This window comes from Aptenodytes forsteri, unplaced genomic scaffold (genome assembly GCF_000699145.1).
Source record: "Aptenodytes forsteri isolate BGI_AS27 unplaced genomic scaffold, ASM69914v1 Scaffold16, whole genome shotgun sequence".
Classification (NCBI taxonomy): Eukaryota; Metazoa; Chordata; class Aves; order Sphenisciformes; family Spheniscidae; genus Aptenodytes; species Aptenodytes forsteri.
In genome coordinates this window covers 259,587-271,980 of record NW_008794753.1, presented here as the reverse complement: position 1 = coordinate 271,980, position 12,394 = coordinate 259,587, and the positions used below count along the sequence as shown (strand labels likewise).

At 44.0% G+C, this 12,394-nt stretch overlaps 1 protein-coding gene across 1 annotated transcript in view; it reads left to right on the top strand.

The window, feature by feature from the left end:
* Positions 1–12,394, top strand: part of CAMTA1 (calmodulin binding transcription activator 1) — a 250,618-nt gene that overhangs the window by 191,162 nt on the left and 47,062 nt on the right. The window contains exons 5-6 of the mRNA XM_019470737.1: positions 5,898–6,038; positions 8,389–10,244. Of these exons, the coding sequence (XP_019326282.1) occupies positions 5,898–6,038; positions 8,389–10,244 (1,997 nt within the window). The remainder of the gene's footprint in view (positions 1–5,897; positions 6,039–8,388; positions 10,245–12,394) is intronic.

Here is a 12,394-nt window from a genome sequence, read left to right as displayed (position 1 = left end):
GCTCCCGGCAGGATGATGCCCTTGAGCCCCGGACGGGGGAGGGACCTCGCTGCTGGTGGAATCGGAGTTTGGGCAGCAGCTGCAGCTGTGCTCGCTTCCTCTGGGCTGCCCGAGGCGTGGGGCTGTTCGCTCCGGTGAACTTCCCCTACTAACTAAACTGAAATACAGTTGGGGACAAGCACCTTCACGCTTTAATTACACTACGTGCAATTCCAGAACTTAGCAAATCAGAGCAGAAATTTCGAGTCTTGTGGAAGGGAACAGCCCAGTGATAGCAGCTTTGTCCTGATGAACATCGTCAAAGGCAAGAAATCCTAGCGCGATCTGCTTTTTATTATAGGTGAGTACTGTGTAGATGGCTTAGGAGAACGGTTTGAGGGAGTTAGCTTCGGCACTGTTCTTTCATGTGTGAGCAGCCTTGAACATCAGGTGGCTGTAAGTAAAAATTGCTTTAGCTGTAAATAAAAGTCACAGAAGTCTCACTCCGAGCAGCTTCAGAAGAGTTGCATCGCGCTGGCCCTCTCTGAGGGTAATTGAACCACATGCACTTCCCACTTGCTATTAAGCATCCAGTTGCATCTGAGCAAACCTCCAAGGAAAGGTCTCATTCTGGAAGAAAGACTTCTCTTTAAAGAACAGCTAAGAGTGAAACGTCTGTACGAGTCCTCACAAAGACATTAAAATTCAGGAAGTGTCATGAAGAAATGGCAAATGTGCAAGGTGATCTTCCCCACCTGCACCCCCAGCAGCGAGGCTAAGGAAATCTTTCCTTTGCAACCAATAACAGGTGGAAGTGGAGGGCTGGAAAATCAAAGCTCAGTTGTGTGGGGGCGTCTGGATACGAAAGGATAAATCTAATGAAAATCTCTTGTGAGAAATCAGAGCAAGGCCTTCACTTCTGTGAACACCAACGCGGCGAAAATTGAAGGGACAAAGCTGCCATTTCCAATTGACCATTGCCATGGAAACAGCCTCCCGGTGTCAACAGTTGGTGGAGCGGGATGTAGGAAGCAAGGCGGGTTTTCATTCCCATCAGCAGGGCTGTAGGACAAAGGACCCAGTCGCGCTACAGTCAGCGCTTGTAGGATTTTTAAAGTGTTTTGTGTCAGTCGGGAGCAGCCGAGGGCAGGACTCTGATGCAAGGGTTTGCAGCGGGCCATCCAAGATACATCAAGAGGGAGAGGCAAACAGATACCTGACCTTGATTATTCCAAATATTCCAGCTCTGTCAGTCTATCCAACTTATCTGTTTCATGTGGGAGATGTCATCATTGTTACTCAAAAAACAAAAGACGGGCCCTTACCTGTCAAAATGGGGCAAAGAGGCAGCACATAGGGTATAGGGAATGGCTTCATTATGTAGGATACATATGCATATATGTGTAAGCTGTGTTGTACATGTGGGATACAGAAGAGCAAGAGCTTGGGAATAGAAATAGGAAGCGTAGAATGGATGAAGTGGCATGGATGAAATGGCAAAGAGGAACATCGAAGAGCATTCAGAAAGAATGAAATTATAAGATTTAAATGTGGGAAGGTATTTTAGGGAGAAGTTTTGCTTAGGGTGGAGGAAACCACAGAGAGGGAAATGGTTGGGGTTTTAGCCATTGGTGGTGTTCGGTCTAGCCTGACGATGAGGCAGCAAGGTAGGCTTGAGGTGATGGGGAGAAGGAAGATAATCTGCAAGACTGGAGGACTGCAGACCTGGTAATTGTGGAGGACTGAGTACCACCAGCAGCAGAAGATGGCAGAGATAGCCAGGGTGTTGTAAGAAACCTGGACAATCCTATTTTTCTATGTACGAGTTTCCTTTGGCTTCTGAGCTGCCTTTTTGCTGGTAATCTAGATAATTTTTCATTCCTTTGCTCATGTGTCCTGGTTTTGGCTGGGATAGAGTTAATTTTCTTCCTGGTAGCTGGTATACTGCTGTGTTTTGGATTTAGTATGAGAATAATGTTGATAACACACTGATGTTTTAGTTGTTGCTGAGCAGTGCTTACACTAAGTCAAGGACTTTTCAGCTTCCCATGCTCTACCGACTGAGAAGCTACCTACTATTTTACTTTATTTTCAGTTATTAAACTGTTCTTCTCTCAACCCACGAGTTTTCTCACTTTTACTCTTCCGATTCTCCCCCATCCCTCGGGAACTGGTTGGGCATTGGTGGGCGGGTAGTGAGCAATTGCATTGTGCATCATTTGCTTTGTATACTCTTTTATTATTATTATTATTATTACTACTACTATTTTACTTTATTTTAGTTCAGTTATTAAACTGTTCTTATCTCAACCCACGAGTTTTCTCACTTTTACTCTTCCGATTCTCTCCCCCATCCCACCAGGGGGGGCGGAGGGTGAGCAAGCGCCTGTGTGGTGCTTAGTTGCTGGCTGGGGTTAAATCACGACATCATGATGGTCAGACAGAGTCCTGACAGCGCTAGTGAATGGGGAGCTGCTGTGCCAATATTGGAAGGTCGTTTTTGTTGTCTTCGTTTCAAAAGGGAAGAAAGAGAAAAAAGGTGTGAGCCCACGCTCACAAAAAGAGGTTGGAGGCATTTCTGCTAGGAGCAGCATTAGCACTCTGAGTCATGGACCTTCCTCCAGCTTCACTTCTCCTTTTCAAGCACCCAGTGGAATACCAGTAATTCTCCCCGGCTCTGCTGCCTCAATGCTACAAGCACTGTGCAGAGGGTGCGTGACAAGGAATATGTTGCTGCTGTAATGCAGCAGCTTTTAGACTCGTTCGTGGTATCATTGGAAAGGAAAGCGTTGGAGCAGTTCACAGCTTTCATTTTAAATTATAAGGAAATGCAGGAGGAGTCTGAACAGAAATCCAGATTAAAATACTTCCCAGAATTTTGGTTAAGCTTCAATCTTTTTTTTTTCCTTTTTGTTGTGTTCCTACATTATGACTATATTTAATCAAATGTAGTTCTACAGTGGTTTCACTTTTTAAACCACTAAGAAACAGGAAGAGTGTGTGTGTGTGTGTGTGTATACTTTTTAACCTTCCACCTTTAAGGTGAAGTATTTTAGGGTCATGCCTTTTTCTGGACTGAGAAAAAGAATAAAGGAAGGTTGTTTTGTTATTTTTGTGTGTGTGTGTGTGTGTGTATACTTTTTATTAACCTTCCTTTCATAATGCACTTTCTTCCCTGTAGAAATCTCCTTTCCTGCTGATTCGTTATGTGTCAGGAAGCCAAGCGTGACATGTTAAAAGCCATCTTGATAGTATTTGGTATTCAGTACTAACAACTCGCCAGCTCACAGGAGTTTTTCTTTAAAAGGGGGAGGGAGAAAATCTGCATATTGGATATGCCAAAATAGTGGATAATTTGCATTAAGCATCCAGACGTTCTTTTTTTGCAATCTGTCACCCTTCACTGGCTCTTTATTTTATAACCTTCATAACATATGGGGAGCATAAGCACTAAAAAAATGTTGCACCACGTGGACAGAAGCTGGAGCCAGAGCCCTTTAGGATCAGCTGGAGCAAGGCTAGAGAAGGACCTTTCCTCAGCAGCAATAGATCCATGATGGGACTTTGTTATGCTGGAAAGATCTGAAAACAATAGGCATGGTATTATAAGTATCCAGCTATAAAGCTGTTTGTTATTTCTTAGCTTCCAGCTCACACCTTGATTCAGACTTAAGAACCATCATCATGAATACACAAACCATGAAACATGATTCACTTACCAGACTTCCCCCCGTAATAGGCTTCTCATCATGGGATTTAGCAGCAGTAGGGAGCAAACTCTGACATACTACTGTAAAATAGACTTTCTATACCTAGCAACACATATGTGAGCTCACTTCTTTAGCAAAGCATTTCTGAAGTAACCAGAAATAACTTAATGCAAAGTTTCTCAGTAATAATTACAGTTCAGTAACTTTATATAGTCTAGCTGAAAGTATTCCAAATACATTACTGCATTTTAATCTCACTGTCAATGTATTTTTTGCAAAACTGCTATTTGAAGATCACTTATTAGGCATAACATCACATGTGACAGAATAACGTACCTAGAATAATAAAATGAATGCGAGTGGAGGTACTGAAGTGGTAAGCGTATATAAACTTAAACTTAGACATAATAACAGATACTGAGTGTTAAGAGGAAATTCAAAATTGTGAACATACTAGAAAGCAAATCCTGTTGGGTACGATAACAATAAATGTGGTTGTCAAGCAAGCATAGAGGGACTCATTACTAAACTAACTGCAGCACTTTAAATAGTGATATGAGGAAGAATACTTGTAAACCTTATTTACAGTTTTTCTGCAAGTTATCCGGCCCAGCCAATAAAAATACAAATTCTGTAATATAAAACTAGACCAAGATGAGATGCTGTTAGGCAAAGTAACATCAGTGGGTGATGAGGCAACACAGCAACAGGTGATAAAAAAAGCAATAAAACTGCTTCACAGAGCGGATCGAGGAACTCTGTTCCACTGGCTGCTTATGACATACTAAATAAGCAGCATCACAGAGGAAAATAGGAGATTCACGTGGTATCTTGCCTCTTTGACAACGGTCATTAGCTGTCATAAATGTGCCCTCATTTGCTTCTGATCTTCTTGCATGAAGCAGCTTACAGCTTGTTGCTCCAGAGTCTGCAGATACTTCTGGCTGTATAGCGATTATCAGCCCAATGTGCTGTTGCCAGCATTTCATGACCTCGCATCAAGGACCTTCACCACGCAGGGGTCTGTGTATCTGTGTATTTAGAACTTAATCCTACAAAGTTGAAGCCTGTGGGACTTTTAACTTTGATTCGGTATATTCTGGTTAAGGATTTTAGAATACTATGTGCAAGGAACATGCTTTGCTAGAGTATGACAAAGACATTCCTGAAAAGAAGCAGCTCTTCAGGCCTGAGCTACCAGGCATGGGGACATCTTGGAAATGATGTTGCCCCCAACCAGCGCTTTCCAAAATCTGCAAGTGAGCTCTAGGGCATACAGAGGATAAATAAATAACATGCGCACATATAAATTGCTTAGACAGATGTTAAAGGAGACAGAAGATGCTTTGAGTCAGTTATTATGGAGAAAATATTTTATAAATGCTATTTCCATTGTAAGTCAGGTTGAGAATATCACTGTTATGTGAAATTCTGCATCTAAAAAATTGAGAGGGAGCCTTTATTCAAATAATTTATGTGCATGCAGTTTAGCATTCTTATTTAAATAGCTAACAAACCAAGAGAGTTCCCAAGAAAAGAGACCTTCAACTTGCAACTTGTTCTGCAACGTCACCCTCCTGTCCATTTTCCCAAATTACTAAAAAGTTGTCCAAGTCTGAGGAGGAACTCACACAGTGTCTGTTAGTGACTCCCAAAAAATGAGTCAGTCTTCACTGCTGCCAACCAGGATCTGACGATGAAGACCTGGCAAAAGGTTTGTATTTGCTATTATACTGGCATATTTTTGGCTGCTGATTTTATTATAAAACTAACTAATTTTGTTTTCATATTGGACAGAAAAAGATTCCAAAATGCTCCTTGGAATTGTACTGTTTTACTTCAATGAAACACAAGTATTCTGTTGCTTTCAGGTTTTTAATGAAGGTTACATACGCTATTCAGATAGTCCTTACAATTTTTAAGCTTAGAGAGCCACCGTTAACAGCAAACTGAAACAGAGAAAGATATTCTACTGAGGTTTTTTTCCTCTGTATGTACCTAATCCAGGAATTGCATTTGGAAGCTTATGGGTATCAGGGAGCAGAGAATAGCAAAACAATAACCATTACTGTTGCTTTTTATAGGTCTCCTTCATTTCTGACAAAAAGCAGCAGGAATGGGTTTCTGCTGTTCTTTCGGAGTGGTTTTTGATGGTTTCTGGCATGTTTTTGAAGTTTCTGATGGGATGTTTTACTGTTCTCTTCGCAGTTCATGGCATTAAGTGGACATGCAGCAATGGAAACAGCAGTTCAGGGTTCTCGGTGGAACAGCTCGTGCAGCAGATCCTCGACAGTCACCAGACCAAACCACAGCCTCGGACACACAACTGTCTCTGCACTGGTACCTTGGGTGAGTACCTTGGGAGGGCACAAAATGATAGCAGCTTAATGTAGACTTGGGGTAGGGTTTGCAGTACTGAAGTACTGAAAATGCTGTATTGTGAAACGTTGAGACACAATGAGCTCGGAGGTGACAGAAGAAGTCTTGAGCATAAAAAGATGCAGCTGGAACTTCTGGAAGAAACGTCAACACTTTAACGTGCAAGTTCCAATAAATGCTCTCTATATGTGACCTGCTCAAAAAGGCATATTCTTTTCTACGTGCTCAAATTTTGTTACCGAAGCCTCAAAATTTGATGATCTTCCAACTTCACCCTCTGAACTCCTTGCCCTGCAGCCCATTTTGCTGAAGAAAATGGGCTTAGGTGGTTAATTACAAGGTATCACTGGGATAAGACAGGTTTTATTTAGGTATCATGAAAATACAGGAGATTGCTTTTCTGTTAAAGAAGATGGCTTTGTTTTGAGTGAGACTACAACAGCAAGAAACAGCATCCTTAGTATTAGCATTTTATAGAGAGAGTGGGAAGCTGAGTGACTCACTTTTCCAACTCATCTACTTTATAGTAACCCCTTCCTAGTACTTTGGTCAAGTAAAATATATGACACGTTAATTAGTCTTCAGCAAAATTTATAAAGGAAAGCTGTCAGTGCTTCAAAGGGTTTATTTTTTCTTCTTTTTTTGGGGCAGTTGCATTATACAATCAAGATTTAAGTAAGAATGATGACCTCTGAAATACCTAAGTTTGGATTAAAATTCAACCCTTAAGGCTCAGCATTTGATCCAGGCTTGCAGATCTGAACATGAATCCTTTTATTCTTCCCTTTGATGTTTTGTCTTGTGCTAAGTCTGCTGCATGCTTTTTAACATAACAGTATCGCTTTGTTTTGTAACGGCTTGCACATTGACACATACAGTCCCAATTCCTTACTGTCATCCGCAAAGACAGCAGCGTGAAAGCCTCTCCCTTGTTCCTGTTCATCTCTATACCCAGGAGAATAGAGAGATTTAATATTGCATTTAGTCTCAAAAGCACTGTCCTGAACTACTTTAAGCGACCCGATTCAAATCTTGAGCACATAATAGAGAAGTTCCCCTTCAAGGGCAAGGAACAAAAGATATAGTAAATTGCAGCGGCTACACGGATGCTTTATGTTACCCAGAAGATGGCATTTATAACTGTAGCCATTAGCTATAAGGAGGAGGTTTCTTTCCCCCTTTAGTCATTATACAGTACCATAATTAATGTTCTTACCTCATTCTAAGGAAAATGAATCAATTAAGGAAAGAAACATCAAAAATTCATGGGCTGTTCTTTAAACAACAAAAGCAATCCCTGCACCAGAGTTTGTGGCTAAGATGCCTTTGCAGACAGACTTGTTTACTTCATCCTACCTGGTTTCCAAGCTCCCAGGAACTCAAGTGATGTTCACCTTCTGTCAGGCCACTAAAGGCGCCAGCTGGTTGAACCCCATGGAGGGTTGTCTTCTGGTGACCTTTGCTTGAGCGTTCTTCAGCCACTCCGATACTAATCGTGCGCTCTACGTGCAACCTCTCAAAGTACAAAATGTTTATCTGTCAGCATATGAACAGCTTAGAACAAGAGAAATGCATCACCATCCTTATGGGACGGAAAGCTTTCTTTGTGCTGGCTAATGTACTACTTCTTTAATAAGTTGATTGGCAGCTGTAATAGACACAATGATGACAAGAAGATCAGGGTTGCAATCTAGGCGGCAGGGTGATGCCAGGGACAGGAGCATGATATGGCATCTGTCACCTCCAGATTACCATTTAGCATCCAGCCCACGAGAGCAGTTGTCAAACCACCCGTTATCAGCCAACGTGAAGAGCCGAGCATCTGTGTCGCAGGGGCCTGAGGTCTTGTCCGTGGTGCAGATGAAGCAGGGCCTGCGAGGTGGAAACCTTCTGCCACAGCTAACAGCAACTGCACTCGCTTTGCAGACTTTGCACTGAGATTGGACATGTTTAAATAACTCCAAAACTTGTTATACATGCTGATTCCTCTCCTCCTAACGTGTTGTCTGATGGGGCAGGGAGGAAGAGGGTAGGTGCTATGCGGGGTGAGGGAAAGGGTGCACACGCGCCTGTTTTGAGGTTGCTGTCATTGCATGCAATGGATCTATGCATTAGATGGAAAAGGAGCTGTAAATCTGGCATTGGCGAGAAATTAATTTTATTTCCAAGGTCTCTCTTGCTCTCTCAGATGTGTGCTCGCACTCTCTCACACACACATGCATAAGCACAGCTCTGCTTTGCTACAGCCATAAGATACACAACTAGCATCATCTTAATTTTGTATTTACTGAATGGCAAATGTTGTTGTTTTCTGGCACAGGGGCAGGAAGCAGTGTGCATCACAAGTGTAACAGTGCCAAACATCGCATCATATCACCAAAGGTCGAACCAAGGACAGGTGGGTACAGCACTCATTCAGAGGTACAAAATAACGATGTCTCTGAAGGCAAGAACGAGCACAGTCATGGCAAGGCCTCCAGCCGAGAGAAGAGGAATGGCAAAGTGGCAAAACCGGTGTTGCTCCATCAAAACAGCACTGAGGTTTCTTCCACCAACCAGGTGGAGGTCCCTGACACAACCCAGAATTCTCCTGTGTCCATCAGCAGTGGATTAAATAGCGACCCGGATATGGCAGATAGCCCGGCTGTCACTGGTGTGTCCAGTATGGCTGTAGCATCAGTTATGGGAAGCTTGTCACAAAGTGCCACCGTATTTATGTCAGAAGTCACCAGTGAAGCTGTGTATACCATGTCACCCACCTCTGGCCCAAATCAACACCTTCTGTCCTCAGATGCAGCTGCACAAGGACTGGTACTTGCTGTGAGTTCAGATGGACACAAATTTGCTTTTCCAACAACTGGCAGTTCAGAGAGCTTGTCGATGCTACCCAGCACTGTGTCTGAGGAACTTGTGCTCTCCACAACTTTAGATGGAAATAGAAAAATTCCAGAAACCACCATGAATTTTGACCCAGACTGTTTTCTTAACAATCCCAAGCAAGGGCAGACTTATGGTGGAGGAGGTATGAAAAGTGACAGCATCAGCACCAATATAAGGCAGTCACCCACAACGGAACGTAGCTTCAACTTCAATACAACCCTCACAAAAGAAATTAAAACTGAGGACACATCTTTTGAACAACAGATGTCTAAAGAAGCATTTTCCTCCACTTCTGCATCTAACACTCTCACCCTCACTACTGGTTCAGGTTTGCTTCCATCTGGAGGAGGTCTAAGCCCAAGTACCACCCTGGAGCAGATGGACTTCAGTGCCATTGACTCCAACAAGGACTATTCTTCCAGCTTCAGTCAGACCGTCCAGAGTCCTCACGTTCATCAGACCCCTTCCCCCAGCTTCTTTCTGCAGGATGCCAGCAAACCTCTTCCCCTTGAGCAAAACACTCACAACAATTTGAATGACACAAGTGGCTCATTTGTGAACACGTTAGGAATCCCCAGTGTGAAAACAGAGTCCTCATCCCAAACCACTTCCAACTGTAACGGCACAGTGGAAACCAGAATAGAGTCCACCTCTTCTCTCCAGCTCATGCAGTTCCAAGCAAACTTCCAGGCTATGACTGCAGAAGCTGAAGTTCCCATGGAGACCTCCCAGCAGGCGGAAGGGAATGAAAATCTACTTAAATCAGGGGATCTTCAAGCCTGCAGCACAGAACACTATTTGCAGCCTGAGGCCAACGGGGGTATCAGGAATGGGAACAATCTCCCTATTCTCCAAGGAAACATGGTACAAGGACTCTATCCTGTGGCCCATCCCAGCTTAAATAACTCCTCCAACATGGAGCTTAACTTGGACCACTTTGATATCTCCTTCAGCAACCAGTTTTCTGATCTAATTAATGATTTCATATCGGTAGAAGGTGGGAGCAATGCTCTCTATGGACACCAGCTGGTGTCAGGTGACAGTGCCGGACTGTCTCAGCCTGAAGACAGTAACAGAGCAACCTACAACCAGGCTGAAATGTGCATTCCTTGCTGCAGTCCTCAGCAAGCCAACATGCAGCTCAGCAGCACAGAGAACGGAGCCAGCACGATGGCGTACATGCATGTGGCTGAGGTGGTCTCAGCAGCTGCGGCACAAGGCACTTTGGGGTTGCTACAGCAGAGTGGGCGCTTGTTCATGGTGACGGATTATTCACCAGAATGGTCTTATCCTGAGGTAAGTCTAGGGCCTTTACTCATTAACGTTTACTGCTTTATCTTTCATTGCTTTGTTAATAAGGGCTCCCAAGAACTGTTTCGTTAAAGCTTTGACAAGGCTTTTAAAATATTTCTCTTAGAAGTCAGAGTATCCAAGGCCATTTGCATGTCTGAGTGTACTTTTAATTAAGCACTTCATTACCCTGACAGGGCCCTTCCTTCACGTAGGAAGCATCCGAACAGAAATGTTTTGTTTCACTGAAAAGCGAAGTATTTCCCACGATGGCTTCATGGTGCTACCTAGCCACGTTAGAGCAATAGAGTTTGCAAACTGGAGCTGATCCTTAAATCTGGCTCTGATGTTCTTGGTAGAATAATTCCTGACTTGCATTGCCTTAATGAGTTCAGCATTTACTTCCATCCCACAGACTATCCATAATCAGTCGCGTGCACCCCAAGTTAAAAATGTCAGCAGCACAGACTTCTCTGACGTGAAGGAATGCTGGAGGAAAGAGGCTGTTTTGAGCCAGTAATGGAGAGGCAGGTTGTTTTGAATAAAAAAAATGGTCTTTTGTGTTTTTGTAAGCCCAGCTTTGGAGCACCGTTGTATCTGTTACCTTACAGAGGTGTATAATAACTGCTCAGGAAAAGATCTCTCTAGTGCTATCTGATTTTCAGTCCTGTAATACCACCCCCAGTAAGTGTACATCTGACACCACTGGATGGCAAGTTTGCTAGTGGATGAGGCAGCAGAAATATGCAATAATAAGCAGATAAGGTGGCTTAACCTTCAGCTGAATGATCCCATGACAGCTCCGGGACCACGGTGTTACAGGAGCAGGTGATGAGTTGGTATTCAGTGGCTCTGAGTTCACATACTCTGCAATATGGGACTTGGTGTGAAAACATGGGTGTTCACTCTGCAGGTGGAAAGAAACTGAGGCTGCCAGAATGCAGGAATGGCCAATGGACACTGATGAATAGCCTCCTTCAGGAGCTTCTGCCCTCCTTTTAGCTGCTCTCTCTCTCCAGACAAGTCCATTGTGGCCAGCAAGATGGCGGTGCAGGCTCAGGCACGGTGGGCAGCTGAAGGCATCCCGCCACTAGTTAAACCACAACACAGCCTCACCTGCCGTTTGTGCAGTCTGCAGCTGACAGGGAAATCTGGGACTTTCTGGGGCAGGAGATGCCCAAGAGCCTCACCTCTGCCAGCTGCCAAATCAAGAGTCCTCTCTCAGAGACAAGGTGGTTGCTGATCATCTACCACTCACCACCAGCTGGAGTTTACCTTCTCTTGGTCTTGGTGGAAAACTGGGTCTGAATGCCAGTCTTCTGCTTCTCTGGAGTATAATACAAGCTGAAGTGTCAGCACTGTGGTGGTCACTACCAGTGTTATCTAACTGACTGGTTAACATGGAACAATAATGCAATGATGATCTGTTAGCAGCTGAACCCAGTTAGGCTTCATTTGCAAGAAGCACAGTATTTCGGGGGCATTTGGCTATGTTGGGCTACAGATGCTGCTTCTGCCATACTTGTTGTCCAGTCAGTCTGATTCTTGCTTGCTTGGGTAGAAGGTCCCAAAAATCAACAAAAAACCCCTAACAGCAAACCTCCAGTCTTTCTGGTGCAAATCTTTCTTTTTTGCTGCTACCATGGAAACCTTTTTTTTGTTATCCATTGCTACACTAATGAATTGTTCAACTCCTGCTGGCAGAGCTTGTTTTACACCTATTTTATACAGACCACAAGGCCTAATCCATCTGCATAGACTCACCAGAATGTTTTTCAGAACCAGCACAGGTCCAGGATTGCTTTCTGGTTGCATGGATTCATACCTGGAGCTTCAGGTTTTGATTTGCAAGCAAGTCAGAGCAATACCCCAGCTATTCATTTTCTTTATTTGCTAAACGGTATTTGCCGCTCACATTGTGAACTCAAAGAGGATCAGAGAAGCCATCAGGAGTGCTCTCGTCTCCAAACGAATTCTGCCGCAGATGGACGGGGTTCTTGGGACCCCGCACTGCTGGCTGGGCACTGGGGTGACTTTGGCTTCCCGCGGCGTCACCGCTGTCACCCGGCACACGGTTGTAAGCGTTCCCCGCAGCGGGAGCTGTGTCCCGGCTCTGGCCGGGGGTGCGAGGCCGCCGGCCGCGGTGGATCCGCCTC